The sequence below is a fragment of the Acanthaster planci genome, linkage group LG01 (assembly GCF_054643075.1).
Source record: "Acanthaster planci isolate LZ-2023a linkage group LG01, COTS_SCS, whole genome shotgun sequence".
NCBI lineage: Eukaryota > Metazoa > Echinodermata > Asteroidea > Valvatida > Acanthasteridae > Acanthaster > Acanthaster planci.
Genome location: NC_141777.1, coordinates 31621575 through 31646556, shown reverse-complemented (window position 1 = coordinate 31646556; position 24982 = coordinate 31621575). Strand labels below are relative to the sequence as shown.

At 40.1% G+C, this 24982-nt stretch overlaps 1 protein-coding gene across 5 annotated transcripts in view; it reads right to left on the bottom strand.

Annotated features, from left to right (window-relative positions):
- heatr5b (HEAT repeat containing 5B) overlaps positions 1-24982 on the bottom strand; it is a 57849-nt gene that overhangs the window by 26929 nt on the left and 5938 nt on the right. For 3 of the 5 annotated variants that reach the window (XM_087137021.1, XM_087137033.1, XM_087137037.1), the window contains 17 exons: positions 14003-14208; positions 13197-13408; positions 12410-12518; positions 11809-11958; positions 11209-11377; positions 10375-10529; positions 9733-9982; positions 9081-9221; positions 8354-8604; positions 7728-7839; positions 7155-7307; positions 6424-6523; positions 4667-4776; positions 3853-4091; positions 1152-1358; positions 875-943; positions 230-386 (listed from right to left, as the gene is read on the bottom strand). In XM_087137021.1, the coding sequence (XP_086993147.1) occupies positions 230-386; positions 875-943; positions 1152-1358; positions 3853-4091; positions 4667-4776; positions 6424-6523; positions 7155-7307; positions 7728-7839; positions 8354-8604; positions 9081-9221; positions 9733-9982; positions 10375-10529; positions 11209-11377; positions 11809-11958; positions 12410-12518; positions 13197-13408; positions 14003-14128 (2710 nt within the window). In that variant the 5' untranslated portion in view covers positions 14129-14208. Of the gene's footprint in view, positions 1-229; positions 387-874; positions 944-1151; positions 1359-3852; positions 4092-4666; positions 4777-6423; positions 6524-7154; positions 7308-7727; positions 7840-8353; positions 8605-9080; positions 9222-9732; positions 9983-10374; positions 10530-11208; positions 11378-11808; positions 11959-12409; positions 12519-13196; positions 13409-14002; positions 14209-19683; positions 19883-24982 lie in introns of all 5 variants that reach the window. The other 2 variants (XM_087137028.1, XM_022230227.2) reach the window with 2 other exon arrangements.

The window sequence follows — 24982 nt, the reverse complement described above, 5'->3', positions numbered from 1 at the left end:
TGCATTATTGAGGAGGTCTGAAGAATAGGCTAGCTCAGCAAAATTAAATTCTCTCTGCAATCTAAGAAAACTACATTATCTGCATAAGCGATCAGATGAACATAACATAACTTAAACATGTCAGGACATGTGCCGTGTGATGCGTCTTCAACTTCAAGATAATCAAGGCCAACACCTGTAATACGTTGGCTTGACACTGACTTGATATCTGCCAACGGAGTGCACCTACCTGTTCTTGAAACAGCATCCCTGGCCGTCTTGAGACGGTCAAAGCACATCTGAGCTGTCTGTGCAATGAAGGAATTGTCTCCGCCCATCTGAGCCATCCTCCCTAATGCTTCACCGGCTGCGCAACGCAGGATGGGGTTGGAATTGGTCAAGGCATTCTGAAACCATGAATATTCATAGATGTGTCAAGTATGCTAGACCAGTCTGGACCAACTTTCAGGAGGCCTCAACAGCGACGCATTATGGCACAGTGTGATGTTGGAGCCAATCATACAAGGCATGGAAATAAATCATTACGGAAAATGGAAAGAAAGGACTGGCTTTCTTTACACAAACTAGATAAATCAATTCACCAACTGACAATATGTCTGGTTCATTAACGATTCGGAGAGTGAAGCAAGTCCTTCAAGAGAAAAACGAACGCTACAATGAAAGTCAGTTTACTATCTCGACGTCGGCAGGAAAAGTACGCAAAACCAAAACTATCAGCAACAACTACTCTGAGGACAATTAAACATTACGTCATTATAACAGTAAAATTTGCTTCTGGAAGAGCCAAGAGTTTTGTCTTTGCAAACATTCACATATCAAAAACAACACACTTCTAACAAAATAAGAGTCATTTTACCCAGTCTTGCAATCTTACCATGATCAGGTTATTGGCTGCTACTCTGACACCGCTGTTCTTGAGTCTGCGCTTGTTTTCGGCTAAACCCTGTTAAAAACAAGATAGTTACACCTTATTCAAAGGTCTGTGTGGAAATCATTTGTGTACAAAACTTCAGCATGACTTTTTAAATCATTACAGATTTCAAAAAAAAGCAAATCCGACTGTAATAAATTCTGTTCACACGCCATGCACTCATCAATCAAACGCCACAAGAAAAGACAAAAATATAGTGGGCATGCAGCTGATGACAAACCTTCAGAGCACTTAGAACCCCTGTGAAGACGTTGATCTGAACCGCTTGTTGTCTGGCAGACTTGGCCTGCCTGATGCACTCCCCAAAGTGTTCCAGTATTTTCAGGCGGTGCTTGTCAGCGACATGGGGTATGACGACACCAAAGAGGGCAACTGAGGCATCAATTACAGCCACGCCCAGGGGCAGGGGACCAGGAACATCTTCACCCTGCAGGGTAAAAAATAAAATGCTGCCTGTTTTTGGCTCATCTCAAATGATGGTAGTTCAAAATGATTGTGTTCATCAAGAGCATTTAGGCAAAGACTGAAAGCAATATATCTCCCTGAACACACAGTGGTGCATTACTCTTAAAGGACAATCCACTGGCATTCCCTCTGTTCCGTTAATACAACATTCTCCAAGAGTCTAGGCACACTCTCCTACACCCTTAACGAAAAGCCTTTGGCCGATGAAATGAATCTTTTTTGCTTCTGTCTTCTCCTACAAATGTAATAAAAGCCGACTATTCTTCATCAGCTTCCATTTTAGACAGCTGCAATGGGCAGATAAGCAGACTCCACACTCTCAACGGTTCAAGAGTTGAATACCTTTTTTGTGCACAACAATAGCACCTGAAGCAAGCATATGATAATACACCTGGATGTTGGGGGTTTCACTTTTTTACAAAGATCTCTAATCAGCTATAGGGGTCATTCCATGAAGCTGGATAACAAAGTGTGACAAAGGAGCTGAAATTTCAAATTCACTCACATGTCATTTTTCCCCCAAGTTTTCACACATTATCAACTGTGTTTCTCATACCTAGTAATACTTTTGCAATAACTTAGGCTGGCAAGGAAATAATACTCGGGTATTATGCAACATGTAGCGGGCTGTGGATGTAACACAGAACCACACAGAGTTTCAGCGCACAGCGAAGATTTCTCCGAGTTGCAGTAATGAAGATTCATTTGTTATGTTCTAAAGATTGGCAAGGAGTTTACCAAAAATAATACAATAAAGAAGGGAATATACCACAGAAACAAATGTCAGGGTAGGTACATGAACTCGTTTTGGGAGACTTTCCAGACCAGGTACCGTGCAGTCGGGCTGAGCATTTTCCTGTATTCGGTCAGCATGGTAGGGCTCGAACGGAGTGTAATCTTTGTGACCACATACGGCCGCATGGATGGCAATATTTGTGTTGATCTTCACCACATTTATCCCTGATTATATTCAAAATAAGCTGAAAACATCATGTCAGATTTCACAGAAAAAATGCAAAAAATGGCACCTTTATTTACAATTTCCCAGCCAGAATGTTGCCAAAATCCTGCCAGCCTGCACGCACCATGTTGTGTTTGCTAGCATGGTTCCGTTCAGTGAGAAATCGCTCTACCGGTAATCCTTGTGGGATATGTGGAACTAGACATATTAGCGACAAGACTATATCATTTTTGACTTGTGAGGGCATGCACCATATTTTCCATTTTATGTGTAGTAAATAATACCGTCACAGAAGTAAGCAAACTGGAGTGATTGCTTAACTATAGCTGGTTAACATTTTCAGTTTAAAAATGTGCTCAAAATCTATTTATGTATGAGTTTAAGGTATGGCTCCTCCGAGGGGATCGCAGTACCACCCTTATTATTACATAATGGTAACGGACTAACGGTCATTGCAATAATAAGATCTGAATATAACTGGAGTTGTAAATAATCAGAACTCACAGAGAATGAACATATTACACATGTTGTAAATTTTAAGGATTCATTCTTTTTACAATCTTGTACTTCAAAAACCAATGATACCGGTCTCTAATGGCCGAATTTACTTTTGACAAACTAAGGGGGCCTGACTGCATCTCGGACATAACGTGTGGAAGCTCCGTGTTTGGCAAACGGGTAAATATCGTACATGTACATGCCTGACAACATCTGGCACATGATGTTTTGTTTGGCGAATTCTAGAAAGAGCTGTTGAAGCATGGAAGAAACCATTTCCAATGAGGGGCGCACACTTCCACTTTAAGGAACACCAAGGGTTGCGGACGTAACAGAATGGCTGCAGAGACCATGCTTGGCATTCTGTCAAGAATAAATTATTTCTTTTGCACTGAAATACAGCAGCGAACGCCGAGTTGAGAAAAAGTACATCTGGGTTGTAGTTTTCAATTCGTGGTGATGTAGTTAGCAATTATTTTCCAGGTCCAAAAAACGAATTCCTGTTTCGGATGCAACACGACTATTTGTGTATGGAAACCACATGTTATGTCCATACCCTCAAACAAAACAGGGGCTCACTTATGAAGGAGGGGGAGTTAACACAAACTATGCAGTGAACTGTGGAGGGTTGGTATTAATACGAACATGAAGAAAATATGACAATGTTTACATTTACTTTCAACCCACTCTCTTTGTTCCTTAAATGCCTATTTATTTTGTCACCAAAAAAATACTTTTCCGTGCTTTATGCTGCAAAAAATGTTTCCACAAATTTGAACAAAATGGTTCAACAACATACCTCACTATGTGTTCTTTTTATGTTATAAATTTAACTGGCTAATTATTTGAGTAGCCATGTGATTTACTCCAAAGTCTTCAGACCGTAGGCAAATAACCAGCTGTTCTCTAACTTCATGGAATGACCCACAGAGAGAAAAATAAGGATTTTCTTGGGGGTGCAACCTTGGTCTGGTTTCCCGAGTGGGGACAGGCATACCTTGACCGCCTTCCAGTACAGTGATGATGGGTCATGCTCCAGCGCCCCCGACCCAGAGGCACTGTTTGGCTGCAGCTGCAGCTCCACGGACTTGTGATCAGTCTCTGTAATCCAGCTCTGCAGGATGATGGAATCGTTCTCGTGGCACAGGGATCGCAGCAGGGAGGTGGTGGTGTTTGCGGCATTGTCTGTCAGCGTGAACTCAGCAACCAGCTCTCGGAGCAGGGCTGTGAAGCTACCTGACACGTGGAAAAGAACAAAAAAATGGGAGTACTGTACTACATACTCAAGCAGCAAATGAGGACACATCTAAGCACAATTTGCGAAAAAGCTCCATGGTCTTTAATAACTGGGTGAAGATTTATTCATACAACATAAAACTAGTTGCTACTAAACATTACAAAGCTCACACAGCTAGGGAAATTACTGATTTTTTTAATATCCAAACAGTGCAAATTCATAGTTTTTCTCCTGGATGGGAAACAAAGCTTGAAAGTTTTACTAGAATCTATGAGAAATACATAGGCAATTTCTGACCCGGTACATTTAAGAAACCCGAAGTGCATTCTGTGTAATGAATAAATAATATGTCAGGAAATTTCAAGTGGTTGCTCATCGTACCTCTCAGGCCGTGTTCCTTCATACCAAATGACCTTTCATTTGTGGAAGTCAAGACAATTTGTATTCACAACTTCATCGGTGACAGCCAGAAAGATTAGCATATGCTATATATCAAATGGTCATTAAAGCTTTTTACAAGATGAATCTGCGATGATTGTCCTAGTTTATTTGACTGGCTTTCTGTTTTGTTTACCTTCATAGGCTGTGGGAGGCAGGAGTCGCAGTACTTCATACAGTCTGAGTCTAACCATGGCTGCACTGGCTTTGAGGTGAGCACCACAAGACTTAATCACTGTGTGAATCCTGGTAGCATCAAGATAAAAATAGTTCTTGCTAGAAGCTGGAATAATATTTAAATAAAGCACATGGCACTGCTTTACACAGGTAGCTTTGCAACCAGGTTAACCCCTTCGCGCCGGGAAGCGGTAAGAGCCACCGTAAAAATTGAGATCCCTCAGCCCGCTTTTCAGCTTTTATTCTTGGCCCACGCTCGAGCGAACACGGTGAAAGAAAGCATACCCTGGCTCTCATATATATGGTGATTGGCCTTTGTGTGTCGCCAAGAAATGAAAAGGCCGAATTCGCATCATAATCACCAGCTTCACAACAGTCCCCACTTTGAAAAGAGGCAACGGGAATGTGGAAGCGTGAGTAGAGCCGCATGCCACCGAACAATGAGCCTTTTCACTGTGTAATTCAAAGCATGCAGAGCACGCAGGGCCACAAACCGAGAATTTGCAGTTTGGCAGGTGGCCTTTGTGGCCAAGCGAGGCTGGAATTCTTGGAGTCGGCTTTCAGAAAAAAGTCCCGACGTCAAGGGGTTAAAGGGTAGCTGCAATCAATTTGTTTTGATACAAAAATGCACGTTTGTCCCTCAGCTCACGTTATTTTCAACTTTTGGCTAACTATTTCAAAGGGTATTTTCCTGCCTTTTTGGTTTTTATGCTGATGAGTAATTCCACATTCATGCGCAAAACTGTGATGTCATCCCAGGAGGAAAGCCTAAATGTCACACTGGTTTGTAAAAAAAGCCATGCATTTTTGTAGATTTTGCTGGACTAAATTTTCCCTTCTTTGCAAATTCACTGTTGTTCACGTGTACGTGCACAGCAATAAATGCCTTTCTCAGAAATGTTTCAGTGAGTAAATTCTGGGTTCAAGTCTAAAAGAAAAACCTGTGTCTTCCCTAGATGACATCACAGCAACAACGCCCTCAGTTGTTCAGGAAAGCATGGATAATTTTGAGTGTTTCAGTGCATTTAACCAAATGGGAGTGTAAAAGAGTGTGCATACACTGAAGAAGAGTACAACGTTGCCAAAAAAATTTGTGTCTGAGAAAAATTCACTGCAGCTACCCTTTAAGTACCGTGTACTGACTCACAAACATCTTGCTTGAGTGTATGTCAAACTCATGCCTTTGCTACCTGAAAAATTTTACATCACGTACAAAAATCTCCCATCTAGATCTCATGAAACCAGGTTGGGGGGGTCAAGAAAATAAGATGCATGTCTGGTGCATTGATGCCTCTAAATAGGCTGTAATAATGCATGCACATTTGTCTCAAGTTGCTGTACTGACAACACAATCTAATCCTCGAGGATCAGATAGTAAAAACCATGCCTTTAAAGATGTACACAAGTTACAACAGTTCCTGCTCTCAATATATCTATCATTTTATTATTTCCAGTACTCTGGTTTTGATCAAGGCTCAACTGAATTGTACATCTAAGCATTTTGTTGGTGGGAAACACAAAGCATTATCATTAATGCCATGAAAACCGTAAGTGGTATGTTCAATAACTCGAACGTCCACTTTCAGCAGTGACTGCTCAACATCGACACACAACAGGAATCCCAATGCAGGTACTATAAAAGGCAACGTCAGCCCACTTTTCCAGTCCTATTTTCAAAGGCTCTCGTCAATTGAGGCCAGCCAAGTTTTTACTTACTCAGCCAACATGGACATTGCACACTCCAGAGGCGTCATGCACCTCCTGATGACATCTTCGGTCACCAAGTCAGGGCAGTGAGTGATGAAGCTTTGCATGGCTGGAATACAAGGAACATCGAACATTTACAGGTAAATTCCACAAAAATACTATTACCATTTTGTCCACAGTCATTATCAAACAAATTGGGAATAACGTGTCACAAAAAGAAAGGGTTACATTTTGGTCCAAACCAGCAACTCATGTGGTAACAAGATTCTTTAGACTTTTACATTGTATATGAGGTCGTGTCTATGGCTGAAACTGTTCCCACAGAGTACCAACTGCAAAAATTGAAATTAAAATCATAGCCACAACATAGCTGACTTGGATGAAACCTTGGCTAGGTGTGTGACTATTCAGAGTAACTACCTCAAAAATGAAAGTATAACTTTATGTTTCAAACCACAGGTTACCGGTAGCTTGGATTTTACAAGGGGCATAGCAAAGACCATTCTGAGAATTACTATCAAGACTTCAACACCACCACCACCACAACACAATCAGAGCAAAGCTGAGTTGGGTTTTCTTTATAGGCATGACTTGAAAAACAACTCAGTTCTACTAAAACGTTCCTTGTTGCAACTTGGGTGATGCTGGGGCAAGGCAGGTGGACAGAGACCAACATTCCTGCAAACTCTGTTCAGAGATGGGTTTGTACAGAAGGTCACTTAGACAAGGATCTTCCTTACCACACAAAGCTCCTGCCCTTCCTTCTAATGTGACCTGCCAAGTAAAAGCATCTCCCCTGGCCTTCTCAGACTCCAGCTCTTTGGATGATCTTGGAAATGCATTCCGCCACAACAAGAGAAGCCTAGGCAGATGGTTCCGGACTACTGGGGAACCTACAACAAGAAGTAAAAGATAGGGATACATTTTCTAAATGCAAATGCAGAATTGGTCAGTGCACCCAAATAAAAGTATCTACAATTATAGTTTAATTGTAATTGTACTTGCACTTGTAATTGGAACTTCACCATCACAAGTTTGAATCCCGCTATATCCAACAGAATCAGTAAGGTTTTTTAAAAAAAACTAGGATAAGCAAAATATGACAGAAATCAGAAACTCCTAGATACTGCTTCAGCAAGGCATAAATAGAATGCTGAACTTCTCAAGCAAATGACTATCTCTCATCATACTAAACAAAGTAAACAAATGACTAAACATGGTCGCTATGGACCAGGTGGTAGTCTCTAAGAAATAAAAACTAGCTATATCACGACCGCACCTAGTCCACCAAAAAGACTAATTTCCATTCTCACCTAACGTCATGACTGCACCCAGTATAAGCCAGCTGGCCTGGGTTCTATGCAAGGACATCCGGCTGTTCTGAGAAGCTGTTCTCAACAAATCCTCAGCTATACTGAAAATGGCCTGTTTAGAAAACAGCAGATAGTCATGTTTTACCAAGAGACTCCATTTGGACAAGCTACTGTCTTTCCCTTTCAACGCATAAATTTCACTGTAAGATAAGCATTTTCAACCCAAATATTAACAAATAAGCACACACCGTACAAAGGGTCTGAACAATTCAGAAATGTAAAGTTCATAGCTGACCTATGGCCAGTAATAGTTGGACTAACATTAACACATTGCAATAAAGCTTGACAATTAACTGAGTTGATTTTTCAAGAGTCGCTGATCAGAAATAGTAGCATTATGGGCTATCTTTAGCTTTCGATATTGCAAAGCACATCAGTGAGCACAAATAACAGAGACTCACAATGACACATGACCCCGATCTGATGAGGTTCATGCAAAGCTGCACTGCCTGCAACAGATCTGCCACAGCGTAACCAATGGTTTTATCAAACTTGCTCAACGATGGACAAGCACCAGTACCTGTGACCAACAATTTGTACAACTTTATGTCCAAGGACAGTCTCACCTTTCCCTTGGCGTGGGGGATGCCCAACGGACAGTCCCTGACCCCTCCCAGCAGGGCGGCTATGGTAAAGCTGTACCCTGACACCGCCTCCGGGGAACTCTTCAGGTTGTTGAGCCTGTCGGTGCAGCGGTCTAGCAGTGGCGTAAGCTGGGAAGGCAGGGCCACAGCTATGCATCGCAGGCACCAGGCAGAGGCCAGCCGGGCTGCCGGGCTGGGATGGAGGAGCACGCTGGTCACGGTGTCACACATATCTGGAAGACGGCAAAGTTTGTATGGTTCAGCACAGCCAATGCTGTTGGTGTTTGTTCAATAATAAAAACATAATACTCGTAATGTGTATTTTGCACATATCCAACAGTACTGCTGCTTAAGGTACAGTACAATTTCTATACTTACTAGGTTTAGGTGAAAAAATTAATGTCACTGTGGTGAGTTTGGGTGGCTGGTTTGATAAAGGCACTTCATAACTGCCATCCTTTTAAACATGTCACCCAATGGGGCTCTCGTTTAGTAAGGGGGAAAAGTAATCAATTCTACACTGGGTGGCAAGACTCTCACACTACTCCACCATTCTGTAGATAGAAAGTACAGGTAGTCAGGAAGTAGCAGTGTACAATCAGCACCTGGATTCGAACCCCTGGCACTTTGATATAGAGTCACAAACCCTAACCATTAGGCCACACTTTTGCCTTTGCTAGATTGCCTCTAAGGAATTTGAGAAACTTACTAGCATTGGGCTCAGTGACCAGGGTACTGGCACAGGTGGACAGAGACTTGACCAGGCTGCCCAGCTCCTGCATGGCACATATCAAGACATGCTGTGTGTTGGAGTTGTCCTGGGTGTGACCGCTACCTTCACTTGGCTCAGCTGTCAAGACAATTCAAAAACACCACCAGTGATCAAACGTTTCTAGATTAAGCAACACAGTGTCAAAGAAGTCTCTTGGAAGTAAAGATGTACAAATATTTGCTGAAATAATGTGATATTGCTGTTTGCTAAAATTCTTCTTTGGTGAAATAATGCAAGGAAAATTAATGAGATTTTTATACCGACTGGTTTTTGTTATTCCATCCATAATCCTCAAAGCAAACATGTAATATGAAATTCACATACAGTCTAAAACCGGAGCACTAAGATGAAATTAACAAAACCACATCTTTAATTGCTTGGTTCACAGAAATATTTGGGATGTACATCAAACAGTTTCCAATAATGCTTTTTAAGTACAAATGTCTAAAAGCACTGCATGACTACTACCCTTGTTAATAATGAAATCATGAAATCAGTATCGTTTCAGGATCAGAACAGTTTTGTTCTGTACCCTCCCTGGTACCCATTTATACTCCAGAAAGGGAATGGTACTCCTGGCTGTACTCACCAACAGTGTTCATGTAGTTGGTGATGAGTCCGCACAGCTGCTTACAGCAGGAGACCTGCGCTTTTTCCCCGAGCATGTCCCCGAGGGTGGAGCGTAAGATGAAGGTGATGCAGCGGCGGAGGTAGACAGCGTCCACGTGGGTAGGGGTGCAGCGGGGGTTGGCTACAATGTCCAGGACCCTCTCAAGGAAGAGTTGCAGGTTACGCTCCAGCCACAGGCCACCCAGAGTCCTGACGAAGACCACGTAGGCCTAAAAGGTAATAATGATGAAAACAAAAGTAAAGATTCACTCAACAAAAGCAGTAGTCAGGTGTTTACCGAGAAGTGAGAGGCTATTACATTAATTTCCAAAGGCTTTTTAACAGTAAAGTTTTGCAGTCAAATTGGTAAAGTGGCCCTTCCTCCTGGTCCAACTACGGGTGACTTTATTTAAATCAATCTTTATAGGAACACAATACAGATCAGATCACACTGAAAAAAACAAAATTTCATTTGACCCTAGTAATCCAGTTCAAACAAGATTCTATGTTAACACCACTTTGAGGATTAGCATAGACTGCACTTTCATACACTTATGCTTCAATTCTCAGTTATCAACAACTTTTCTTTCATTAAATCAGGAAATTCAATGACATAACTCACATGAGTGAATCCAACACGGACCTCCCTGTTGATCATACCACCTCCTTTCTGCTCTCCCCCACCCGCTTTGAGGAAGCCGGAGGTGCCCTTCACGAAGCCCACTGACAGAAGATTGTAGACATCTTCCATGCTGGTACGCTTAGCTCTAGGATCTGCTAACACGTCAGCCATCATTAAAGAACAAGATTAACACCATGGGCAGTCTTACTACGTGCAGCTTGATCAAAACTTATCATGACATGGTGCTACAATGTGGTTTCATGCACAAGGCAAATTTTTTACCATGTGGCAATCTCCCTCAGGGAGACACACTGCGAACGTGGATTTGGTCAAATACATGGCAATTAATTTTGGAATCTGTTTCATGTGCACATGGCCCATGGGGTGCACTTTGTCGGTTTCATGAAATTGTCTTCTCAGCTTCTGTATTTGTCACCAGTATCAAAAAGGAGGTTTTGGGAATGGAGAGAGAAATACCAGTAGGAGGAGCCCCCTTTCATATTACAATGACATCAAGTTTAAAACAGAGGTATCCCTCCAAACAAATTATAAACACTGTAGTCTCAAGGCAAATTTGCAGAGTGCACTCAATAGGCTCTATAGAAAAACTGTGAGAAACAAAGTCCTTATCCAATTTTTGCATAAATCAGTTTGACCTCAATCCTTTTATTCCTCAACCATGTCAACCACTTGTTACAGAACACAAATTGAGAATTCAAAAGTAAGTAATTGACAATGACACAATAAAAATGTTACCTGTAAAGCTGTTATTTTTAACCCTGGATTCAAAGGGAAAACTGTGATATAAAACAACAATATGTTGCCCAGTCTCACCTTTGGAAATGTTGGTCTGAGTTGTAGCAAGAAGAACCCCCAGCAGCTTGGACACAGCACTGCGGACGTCGTAGTTGGAGCCGTCTAGGGCTCGGAAGCATGTTGACACCATGTTCTCCAGCTCTGTCGTGTGCAGGAAGTTTCCTTCTTTTACCAACTCCAGCATGCACTGCAGAGACAAAAAGCAACGATGAGGTTAAACATTTTCAACATTGGTCGCTGCAGAAATTTGACACTGGCTAGGCTAACTTAAGGTAAACTAATGGTGCTGATATATTGAAGAATAACCACACCTTGCAGTAACTTAGTCTTGGTTGATTAATTATGAACTATGAGGGGTCTGGCAAAAAACCATAACTATGCAAGAACACGATTTGTATGAAAAAAGACAACACCACAAAAATAGTGGCAGAGTAATTAGTATTTATTCATGTGACAGTCAAGTATTCCAATTTTTATGGTACACTTCGTAGACAGCAAATAATATGGCTTGTAAGATAATGATCTTCAGAACCACATGTGAGTTTTGTGAATTTGTCAATCTGCGAGAGCCATCCTTAACATAACAAACAGGCTTGGTATCTGGACATCACCACCAACCTTGGCAGCTGCACACCTGACTGCCATACTCCTGTCCAGTAGAGCAGTACGGACAGCCTTATAGATGTCCCGGTGGTAGCCCTGAGCGGCAGATCCCAAACCCTTTACAATCCTCTGTAGGCACAGCATGATCTCACAACGTCCTGTTGACTGCCATTTGCAAAAAAAAAAGAAAAAGGAATGAATATGGTTATGGGTTTCCTGCGTGGATGACAATGGGCACTTATAGGCAACAATGGGTCCGATACTTCAGGTGGCTTGACACCCTGAGCTAAATTAAACCTTTGTGGGCCTGCCTGACCAAAAGGGAACTCCAGTTATGCTTCATTAACTCGCAACCCTCCAAGCTCTTTCCAAGTCTGCCTTTGGAAATTTTGGAAGATTCTGTAAAATTTGGAAAGGGAGGGCTCCTGAGTAGTTAAAAGGGATATAAATGCCCCTAGTAGTTCAGAGTAGCATAAAGAGTGAAGTGCAGAGAGGGTTCTGAACATTCCAAGCCCAAAAGCCTAGTTACTGTTCACAAGAAAATTAACCCTTTTTTAAAATTTCTTTTTCACATAAATCCGATCATTCTGTTATAAAAAATAATCTTCCATCTTACCTCAGCATTTTTCAATGCTTTCAGAAGGCCCTGAATTGTTTCTGGAAAGCTACTTCCCATCATTCGACCGAGTTTCTCATACATTGCTCCAAGCACAGCCACTGCAGCCCTGCAACAAAAGTGATAAAGTACATGTCATGTTATATCAGACGCCACTGTAGCAACTAATTAAAACCTGAAAGGAATTGCTCCTCTCTTTACCTACTTCTAATTATTATCTGTTGCTTCTGTATTACTTTCTTGGAACAATCTCCCAATGAGTGCTTTGTGGTTGAAAGGCATTTTTTGCAGCCTCGCAACCTGATCAAATGACTGCTCGGTCTGAGGAATTTCAAGATATCTCAGGCTGGATCAGCCACAAAAACAGTTTACGTGTACTCAGGAGAAAAACTCTCATAGCCAGTCAATATGCCAGAGGACATGGAAACACTATCTGGCAATCTATGTCTACAGAGGCTGGATGATGGGTTAAAATGTCGAGCATTCTCTGGGTCTGTAGCAAATATTGCTCAATGACAGCACCTGAAAGTGGTGTAAACATGAGCCTAGAGAAGGAAAGATCCTACAAATATTAGACAAATGACCCTGGAGAGTCATTATTTAAGGCATGTGGCCGTTACATGTTACAAGTGGGCAAACATGTCCAGTCACAAATGGTTCGTGCATGAAACATACACGTACATGTAATTTGTACAACATGAACACTTTCTTTCAAACTTCCAACCCAACTATATTTCACTTCTATCTTGTTTGTGTTGTCTGAGAGATTAAGACACAAAGTGCTTACAATCTTGACGGCAGAAAGCTGGGTGAATCATCCTTGTTTTTGATGATGTCATTACAGAAGTAAGAGGTTTCCAACAGGTCAAAGGAATCACCCACGCTGAAGACGGTGCCGATGCACTTGCCCAGTAGCGCTCTCGTTGGTGGCCCGGGAGATTCTGTGATCTGATTGGTTAGCTGTGCAACAAGCTTCTTCTGGGAGCCTTTCAAGTCAGACTTTGGAAGAATGAGAAGAAAAAGAACGATTAATCCCAACCCCCAAAGAGTTTTCTATTTCACAGACTTCCGTAACATCACAGTGTGAGACCTACTGAATTTAATTGGACTGAACCGAACCTAATTACAAAGCTGGCATGTGAGGCCACTTTCTCAAAATTCAGGAAAATAAAGTTAAGTAACTATCAGCAGATATTACACATTACTAAATACTGGTTTAGCTTTCTGCTGGCGGTTTCTTTTCAGAGAAGGACCCACCTTCAGCAGAATGTCAAGTCTGAAGGACATAACCCAGGATGAAATTACAGTTCAGAAATCATAAATGATTACACTGTCCATTGTTTGTTGATCGTTTCTGACAAACGCTGGAACTCACGTTCCATTAGCATTTCAGGTAATAGAACGGATGGAATATGGATTATTCTTTTGAAATTCTATTCCAACATGAAGGACTACAGGCATGCTGTAGGCTTGGTACATGCACAAGTACAGCAACCCTAGACAAGACACTTGTCCTTACCGGAGAGGGGGGTATCTATCCGGAGAGAAGGAATATCCAATTACCCTCACCCTATATAATCCCACCTGTCTCACCTTCTGTGCCGCCACCAGGACTTTATCTAGGAAGCGCAGCCACTCGTAGATGAAGATGGGCCGCTTGGACTCGGCTATCTGAGCCAAGGCCTGCTCGTTGAGCAGCAAGCTGTGGGATAGCTCCATCACAGCCTCCTCGTCAGAACCGTAACCTGATTGGTCTCTGTTATCGTCGTCGGTGCTGTGTGTGCTACCCAGTGTGAATTCTGCCATATGAGAAGAGAACCAGGGTTGACATTACTTCACAGTCGTCTTTGGATAGGGACTGCTGGAAACCATGCTCAGAAAATTTGCTGATTTCACTGATCTGGAAAGTTGTATTTGGTTAATAAATTAATTGATCAATCAATGTATCAATTATTTAGCTACATTTTCTTTTTGATCATTAAATTGAAAATTAATTTGTGAAACTTCAGGCTCCCTTTCTGAGGGGTCAAAGCGAATAGTCAAACTTACTATTACTTATGTGCATGCAACATACAGGTACAGTGTACATGTATATGTAACGGGCAACTCATTTCTACCCTACAGGTGTACTTGTACAAGTACAGTACACTGTGCGTACATGTATACATGTATGTACCGGGGGTACCGGTACATACAGTATAATCTACATGTATGCATAAAATCTCCAATATGCTCAATTTCTAATGGTCTAAATACTGTATGTAAGGCAAACATGCTTGCCTTATGTTCCAAGATTCCACAGCACATCTTGGACTTCCTTCCATGACATCCAATTATGGATACAAACATGTATACCGGTAATTCTCAGTTTCTCTCAACAATTTTTCAAGAACCACTACCCTAACTGCATGTATAGAGGCACATGTACATATAAGTTACACCCTTTCCATTATCAAGGCATGTACATGTACTCAATACATACATACATGTACACTGCACCCATCTACACAACCATGCATGGAACAGACAGAGTTGCAAACTGCAGACCTGTTGTATGATCGTCCCATGTCTTTAGTAAACTTTAAAAACTTCGAACTATTACATAATGTGCCAACATGTAGACATATACATGTACTTTGATATTATAATTATTATAATAATGCACAATGGTGGATTTTGGAGAAGTTTAGTGATACATACGGTTGACTGCACTGGTCCTACATGGACATGACCAGTCCACTTAACAATTGTTGCCTACAATGTAGGAGTCCATGGTGTTTTGACACCCGAGGGGGCAAATGGCACCCTCGACTTCACCCCAAGTGCCATTTGCCCCCTCGGGTGTACAAAAAACCATGGACCCTGTCACCACAGGCAACAATTGCTTTGGTATACCCTGTACCATGGTCATAGATTTCACTGGAACAATCTTATGCAAGATAAATTAAAACCCTTTGACAAATTGAAACATGTGAACAGTAAATTACACGTAGATATTAAATTTCAGGGAAAATTATTGATTGTGATGTCCTTTGTAAACCTCCTTTTGGGGGGGATCTACATGTAGGATTTATAACAAACTCATTTAACAGAGAAAACTGGGATTCATAAAGCACTGGGGGTTTTGTCGACTGGTTGAATTTCAAGAAATCATTTATTCCAACTAATGCTGAAAAGAATTGACAAGATTGACGCGCAGACGAAAAGAGACAATGGCATGAGCATTTTACATAAACAGCCATGGCGGTTCGGATTGCAGAGACAGTGACGAGAGCAAACTCGTGTTCCATGAGCAAATACAATTTAGCTGGGAACACCAACAAAAGTCTAATAACCCGGGGTGGTCAGAGTGAAGAGAGTGGCACATGCAAACAGACACAGTGCTTCAATGTCCCCCACACAGAGCACATCTCCTGCAATAATCGGTGCATTCTAGTTCACCAAAATTAAACAATTACGGGCGAACAACATTTTCTCATCAAAATGTAGTTAATAGTAAAACACAAACACAAAACATTTATAAAAGAAATTATTTACAAATAAATTACCAACATTAAAAACAATATACCTCCAAAGTTCCTAAAATGACAACAGTAAATCAAATAAGAAAACAATTGATAAAAAGAAAAAAAAGGAAACAAATTGTCGAAACCAAAGGTCACCAACAGTTTACTTCAATTTTCAGCAACGAAGCTAAACACAAATCATTAAAAAATTCTTAAACAAATTTGGTTCCACCGTACAACACGATGGAGCCAAGTCAGTTTGTTTGAGAATTTGTCTATTGATTTGAATTGAGTTTTTTTGTAAAAAAAAAAAACGGGCGGCCAAAAGGGTCAAAATTGGCCAAAATGGTCAAAATTAATTTTACAAAAAATAAAGTATTATATGGTATAATATATTATATATAAATATATAATATGTATATAAAATATATATAATAGCCTAGCCCTTTTGGCCACCCATACACATGAGCTCAAAGAATGATTATTTACACGTACGGTAGTAGGACTGGTACATTTGGCACATAAGGCTTTGGGTCATAGGATGTGTACATACAGATGTACAGAACTTGTACATGTTCATGTACATGTACGCACATGTACAAGTACACTCACATATTAAACAATATGCATGTACATGTACATGACCCGGTACAGGTATGAACATGATAACTTGATGCAGTAATATCAAGAACTCTGAGCAACTTACAAGATAAACTGAAGGTTTATCTTAAAATCAAAATTAAAAACAAACATGCCCTTGTTATTTATTTGCAGTCCCTCCCTTTGTACTATGTACATGTAATGGTATACATGTACATGTATGTACCGGTGCTTGTTCATGTACATGTACATGTATGTACCGGTGCTTGTTCATGTACATGTACAATGTAGCTCTGACAATTGTGTCTTATTTTGACATCACACTGCAGCACCTGTTAAAGTACATGTACAAGGATGGTACCGGGTATGCAAAAAAACAAATTGGTTCTTTTCAGGGAGTGGCAACTGTTCAAATAATGAAAGCTTCAGGAATGCCACTAGAGTCCAGCTCTGAAGCAACCACAATCTGTCTGGAGTGCTTCCCACCTCCCCCTCCCACCCACGAGATGTCGGTGACGTCCGTTTGCTGAGCAGTACAGTACAGGCACATGCCCACTGGCATGTTTAGACTGTGAAAACCTCTTCAGGATTCACTGGAGATCAATAAGGCACCGTGACTGTGCCTGGTAAGAGCGCATAGCTGAAGAGCTTATCTCAAGTGCAAGCATCCAGTATGGATGTCAAGTTCATACATGTACATACATGGATTGAATTCATTCCTCACCTCTTCAAAACGTAGCCTGGTACCATAAAGTCTTAAAATATTTGGTTTGAACCCAGAGGCACACTAATGCTACTGTACCGGTACATATACATGTGCATGTACATGTACTGTACATGTACAGGTACACTGAAGATTGATACTACCGGTAGTTGGACAAGTTGTACATGGCATAATACACATACATACCGGTTCTGTACATGTGCATGTACATAATAAGTACAGGTACACAGATCATGTATAGACATGTGCATGTACACCTGTACATGTCTAGACATGTGCATGTATAGACATGTGCATATACATGTATAGACATGTGCATGTATAGACATGTGCATGTACATGTATAGACATGTACATGTACATGTCTATACATGTGCATGTACATGTACATGTATAGACATGTGCATATACATGTGCATGTACATGTATAGACATGTGCATATACATGTACATGTACATGTATAGACATGTACATGTACTGGTACAACTGTAAAATGATCAACTTTGAAGATTTATTTAACAATAAGGTACAAGTACGGATACTCTCTTTACATGTACTTTTGAGTATTATTTTAGAAGGATGCTACCCAGTACATGTACAACTTTCCTGATGATTATTAATAACATGAAATAGCAGTCAACACAGATAGGCCTATATGTACATGTACATGTACATTCGAAATTTCTGTACTCTGAACTCATTCCTACATGTATGGTTTAGTTCTTTTGGGAGGCATTACCCTGTACTTCAAGACCTCTTTCATGGAGCAGCCACCTTGCTTTTCTATAATTCAAAGCAATGTAACCAAACTGAGGCTGGAAGGACAAACAGTATTTGTTCCCTTTTATCGATATGTAAAGTTGTATCACATTGCCAATGGGTCTACAGGGAAGACAAAGATTGCAGCATCTTGATAAAGGTCTATGGGTTGCTCAAGACAGACACATGAAAATATAATTATAAATGCTCGTTACAGGTAACAAATGTGAATAAATACACCGTACACCATGTACATGTATGCGTATGTGTACACCATGTACACCATGTGCATGTACGTGAATGTGTACCGGTGTACCAGTATACCGGTATTGCACAAATTTTTACACACACAAAGTACAGGTACAACTGACTTTTGTGTAATTCACACTTTACAGTAAATGTACATGACCATAAATTTTTATAACCATCCATATGCATAAGCATGTACAGTATACAGGGTTGTTTAGCTTCTCTATTTGTAGACTTCAAATTTGATGCAAGGTACCAGTACCATCCATAGAAACAAATTTTCATGCATTATGTAGTGGAAAATACCGGTACATGAAAAATTGATACATGTACATGTAGATGTACACGTGAAAAGTAGTTTCAAAAAATCATGCCCCTGCGGTTCGTGTACATGTACATATGTTGAGCTCAGTAACTCTTACGCAGCCTGCAAGCACTACAATACAGGACATGTACAACATTTAACATACACATAGAAACTCTTGAAATGGTAACTTTCAAGACAAATTTGCTCGAAGGGTGTCTACATTTCAGGTTTATAAAAATACAAACCTCCAACACGAACCTTCATGCCTCAACTTCATTTTCAATTTTTGTTTCACTATTTAAAAGGGAGTTTGCTGCCTTTTTGGTTTTCAAACTTTTCACTTCAGTATTTCCACATTCATAAGCAAAACTGAGATGTCATCCCAGGAAGAAATCTCAATGTTACATGTACATTAGTTTGTGCACAAAAAACTGCTGACTCATTAAATTTTGATAGCCTAAATTTCTTCTTTGACAGTTCATTGTTGTGTGAGTACAAAGCAATCAACAAACAAAAAACTCAATCTCAGAAGTGCTTTCTGCGAGTAAGTTCTGGTTTCACAATTTAATTTGATTAACCCTAACCATGCTGACCCCAATAAGGTTATGAAGGATTTCAATGGTCCCTAGGGGGTTGATACTACATGTACATGTACTACATGTACATACCTGTGTCTTGTATACATGTAACATGGGGCACAGGTAACGGTACTAGTACCTGAGTGCAGTGCGTGTACATAGAGAATACTGCGGTCAAACTACATGTACTACATGTAGTACCCGTATGTAGTACATGTACCTGTCTCTTTTATATATGTGGTAATAAAATGCACAGGTAACGGTACTAGTACCTGAGTGCAGTACATGTACATAGAGAATACTGTGGTCATACTACATGTACCGTAAATGTAGTACCTGTGTCTTTTAAACATGTAGCAATAAAAGGCACAGGTACCGGTACTAGTACCCGAGTACAGTACATGTACGTGTATACTACACAAATACATGTACCGGTACAATACAAAATCTGACAATATGTAATCTGACAAAATGTGCCCAAGGTTGAAACTTTTGAGTCTTTTTTTGACCTTCACCTTGAACCCACATCTTCTAAAAAAAATTACATTACCTGAATTCAAGCAATGTGGATTTCCAGCACTGAATCATCTGCCTATCTGCCCATCTGCTGTGATGTTTGTCCCACGGCGGCACGTATCGATTTTATTCACACACCTACACATAATGACTTGAAGGTTCATGAAGCAAACTTTTCATCTTCTCAGGAAATTTTGCTCACTTTCCATCGGTGAAATAAACAAACTTCTATTCTGCTGTACAAAATCATAAACAATTGTAACTGTAAGCACGCAGGCAGCAAGAGCGAGAGAAAACTAGACATGCGAACCAGCCCGGATTTACGTTTATATTGCCAGGTACACTTTGCAAATGCTTGTCTCTTATACAGCATCTTATATTATGAACTTACCGGTATGATGGGCACTCACAAGCATTTTACTTTATACATGTACATGTACGGCAAGGAAGAAAATTTATGGAATTTTTGCAACAACGTGGAATGTATACATTTCATCTTGCTGAATGCCAGAAATGCATTGTAGCAAAACTGTAATTAAAACATCAAGCATGTGGATGCAACATATCCATACACAGTACACACATTGTTCATGTACATGTACACGTACACATGTGCCTCTGGCATTTTGAAATCTGGAATCTTAAAAATGTGCCGTCTGCATGAGTCCTGTAATGTGTAAGTAATTTGGGGGCACTGCTCCTAAATTTGGAAATACACATAAAAAATACCGGCACAAAAATGAAGAGCTGACAGCTTGAACTGTTCACTTTTCAATCCTCAGTATGCCGGTGTAACATACTGTTACATGTACGTGCACACGTACATGTACATATACAAGTCCATGTGTACCAAATCCTGGCCGATATGAACGACAAGCCAGGATGTAATTTTATGATAAATCCCTGTATTATATAAGGCCAGGATTTATTATGTACATGTATGCGATGGATCTGATGCACAGCTGCACAATTTTCTTGAGATTGATATCACCACACATGCAGTCAGTGGCGCAGCTGAACTTCTTTAATTTCAGTGTGAACTAAACATAAACATCGGGTAATGAACACCGTTGCTGTTAAAGTGCTTGTATTAAACCAAATTACATGTGAACTGCAAAAAGAATTACAACAAAGATGACCGGAAAGTACATGTACATGCATGTACATGTACTGTTACATGTAGGCGGACATACATGTAAATGTACATGTACATGTACCATACATGTACAGTACACCTGCAGGTGCCTATGGTTGAGAATTTACTGGTACTGGTACCTGCATCTTGTAAGATGATTACAGTGTACGGTACATGTACAGTACATACATGTACATGTACGTACATCATTGTCCACTTACATGCACATGTACAGGGACTGATAGAGATTGCTCTTTATCTTTGTAATCACATCAACACCTGTGCTATGGATCAAAATACATTAAACCCCAAAAAATGAGAACAATCATAAACATCTGTGTTCTAAAGAGAATGCATACTAGTACATGTGATACACATTCATGGTGTATTCACATACATACATTGTACATGTACAAGTACATGTACCGGTACATGTAGACCTGTATTGGCAGGTTCCTCCAAATATGGACCATTAGATAATGTTCAACTTTGGGGGTTCATATTTCCTGAAGTGAACAGCAGTGAATTACATGTAATTCCCAATGTCTCATGAAATGAGGGAAATCATGGCTGATATCTGGAACAATGATTACTGTGTCCATCATCTTTCATCTTAATCAGAGTTGATTGATTAAAATCTCGAACGTCAGCATTTTTGAAGGACGTGAACAACCTGTTGAAATCCTAGCCAAAAGTTGCCAGGGAGTGATAATCCCGCGGTTATTTCAAACAGATTAATATGTGGTGAGAGGTGATAATTTTCACACATATTAAAACCATAAGCACAAATTTAAAAATACATGTACCTCTCACAAATAATCGGGTCCCAAGGTTGGCAGTTGCGAACCTCATTCGATTTTGTCAAAAACATCGACTGCAAAAAACAATGAGTAAAATCAAAATCGATGTACAACACAAGCTTTAAAAAAGCACCCCCAAACATGCCAAATAGCAACCCCAAACCATTATCCTTTTATGACTGGACCGATCACATTTTCTTCAAACATTTCTGAAAACCGCAGTCCAAAATACCGATCATGGTGATTTTGCGGCTTCTGACATTATCTCACAGAGACGTTAGAGAAACGTTTTACTGCATCATGGGCTGTTTGACCTTTGACGTCAACCCAGATAGGGCGCCCTCCTTTTCATTCGATATTCTTGAGCCCCTCCATGGAATGGTGACGCTCCAAGATTTTTCTCTTCATACCAAGGTTTCTGAAAGAAAATCTGTCATACTGAATGATGTTGACCATGTAGACGTAAAACTTGAAATGAATTTAACTCCATTTGATTTTCACTGGAAGCCAGACAAATGTCCACCAACAGTAAACAGTATGCCTAATTATCCCCAAATATTCACTTTTATAAATCTGAAGGTGCTAATTTGTATTTTACAAAATCAGAGTCACTCTTTTAGAAATTTTGAAAAATGACATGCGGAGTTGCATTTTGGTCCATTTTATGAAGAACATGCCACATGAAAAATACATGTACAGTATGTACATGTACATGTAGTTCCATAGAAATTTGAAAAATAATCACTTTGAACAATAGGTGTACACATATAGATGTACACTGTATGTACAGTATTTAACTGATTAAACCAAACATGTCATACATGTACATGTATACGTACCAGTACATGTATATTAAGCATACTACCAGTACATACATGTACATGTACAGTACACATCAATGGAAAACTTTCAATATTACACATGTATAAAATATGAACACTATACCCATGTATGTACAAGATCCCAAAATCACACTGCTCAGTGGAAACAAGACAATAAAAATACCAATAAATTACTAGTAATACAGTGACGTACATTTTCAATTTACTTACACTGTAAAAAGGCACTACAGTCCACAACGCTGATAGTACCGGTAGGCTGTTCGCACACTATGTGTAGCTAACATCATTATACCATCTATGCCCCACAGCTTCTCTCGACCCATTTCAAAGTCATTCTATCCTAATCAAATATACATCGGTCTGTTCAGTGGCCATGTGAATCTGCATTTGTGTATGGTGGCCCATTTCTACATGTAAATGCTATCTTGATTCCCAAAGAGCAACGTTTGTTTTTGTTTCTTAAGTTTGCTGAGATTTGGAAATTTGGTATGGACGGTACAACTGTACAAGACACTCAAAACCCTCTCATGTACAGTACATGTATATGTAAAATTTAAAACTGTACTGCAATTAGGGCAAAGTGCAACAATTTCATTTAATAAAAAAGACAGGCAAAGTTGAAGAGGTGAGGTTACATTATTTTTACATGCTGTTATTTTTGCTTTCAGCCAATATGAACAAACTGGTTTATGCATAAAATGTGTGTTCACTATTCTCTCAGGTGCATGTTCATGTACATGTACTTGAACATACCAGTACATGTACTGTACATGTGCAGTGTACACGTCCATGTACATGTACCCTGTACATGTTTGAGTACAATTTACTGTACTGGTATTTTTTAATCAAGGTGTCTGTCCTGCTTGAGTGCATGAGTCCAAATGAGGTGGTAATATATCACATACCGGGAGCAGAAACACCATCACCCAAAGTTCTGCATGCCATTGGACTGAAGATGGGAGCAACGATGCACCGGTACACAGCATGCAAGTTCCTTAATCATGTGACTGGGTCACTTTACTGCTCCTTTGACAGTTCTTACAGTACTTTGGCAGGGAACCTGCCAGACTACCTGTACATGTTCGGCATTACGGTACATGTACGTGTTCCGTGCCTTACAAGTATCGGTACTGTACACCCTTCTGACTTACATGTACATGTAATAGTACCATAAACACTCAAGACACTGATCTTTTAAAAAAATATATGTATTGGCATTTTATACGTGAATCATTGTGTAACATTTGTATACAATACAGTACATGTACACGTACTTCTCTAACTGCTGGTATTACTAGTATTGAGTTAGTTGCCCTCACACTGAGATTGCGCACATGTACATGTACATGAACCTGGAGGCCTGACAGGTGCTGTTGATATTTTGAGAGCTGTATTGATACATGTATGTTGGTTGGACAATTTGCCCGAGCATCCTTGATTTTGTTCGGACAAACACAATAAGTGCTCAGAAAATGTACAATGTCCGAGCGTAATTTCACCCTCTGTAAAGTATGTACATTATGTGTGTCTCAAACCTAAGAAGAAAAGTGGACAGGTTCCAATAGGCCATTATACAGGTACATGTACCAGTACATGTTACAAAATCTAAGACAATCCCATGAGACATTAGGTTTGTGTGGGTATTAGTGATTAGCACTGGAGGAACCAGCCTCTGCTTGTTTCAACATAACTTTTTTGTCCCTAAAACCAAGAATTTTCCACAATTTCACTGTCCGTTGACAAGGCTGCAACATGCAGTTTAATTTTCAGCCCTATCATAACATTACTACATGTACATGTACAGGTATACATGTACATACCGTACTGTACATGTGTACACATGTACACTGTACATATAAATTAAACATGTAAACATGTGCTCATGTACAACAGTTTTCCAATATCAGTCAGTGTCAGTGCACGTCTTCTCAAGTCACTCTCATCTACAGTCAACAGCACTGTCATCATCAAAAGTTTTTTCCTTAAGCACTACTCCTGTACTCTCATAAATATTTACCGGTAATTAATGCCAGTAGAAATCACCCACATGTACACGTAAACAGTATGCATACATGTACATGTATCTTCATGTATACTATCACAATCACTGACCATCAAATTCACCAGAGTGCTACATGTATAACCACCTTTACCACTCCCTTCATCACCACTTCTGGTCAACATCACCACCATCCTCATCATTTCTCTTTTTCATCAGAAACAGACCATCAACACCATACCAACAGAAAATGAGAAATCGCAATCTTCAATCTCAATGCACAGAAACACCAAACATCTTTTCCTTTATATGTATCAATGCATGTACCTATCGGATGAAAAGGGACACAAATTTAAATATGCAAGAGTTTCCTTTCATTGTTCATCAGGGGGTATGAATGAATACTGTACATGTACCTGTAGGTCATACCCCCTTATGAAATGAGATTAAATAAATGCAGATAAATACATGTATACAGTGCGACACATCATGCTCATTAGCAGTACGTACGTCACCTCAGTCTCTCTGCAAATATTCTACGAATTGGATTCAAACAC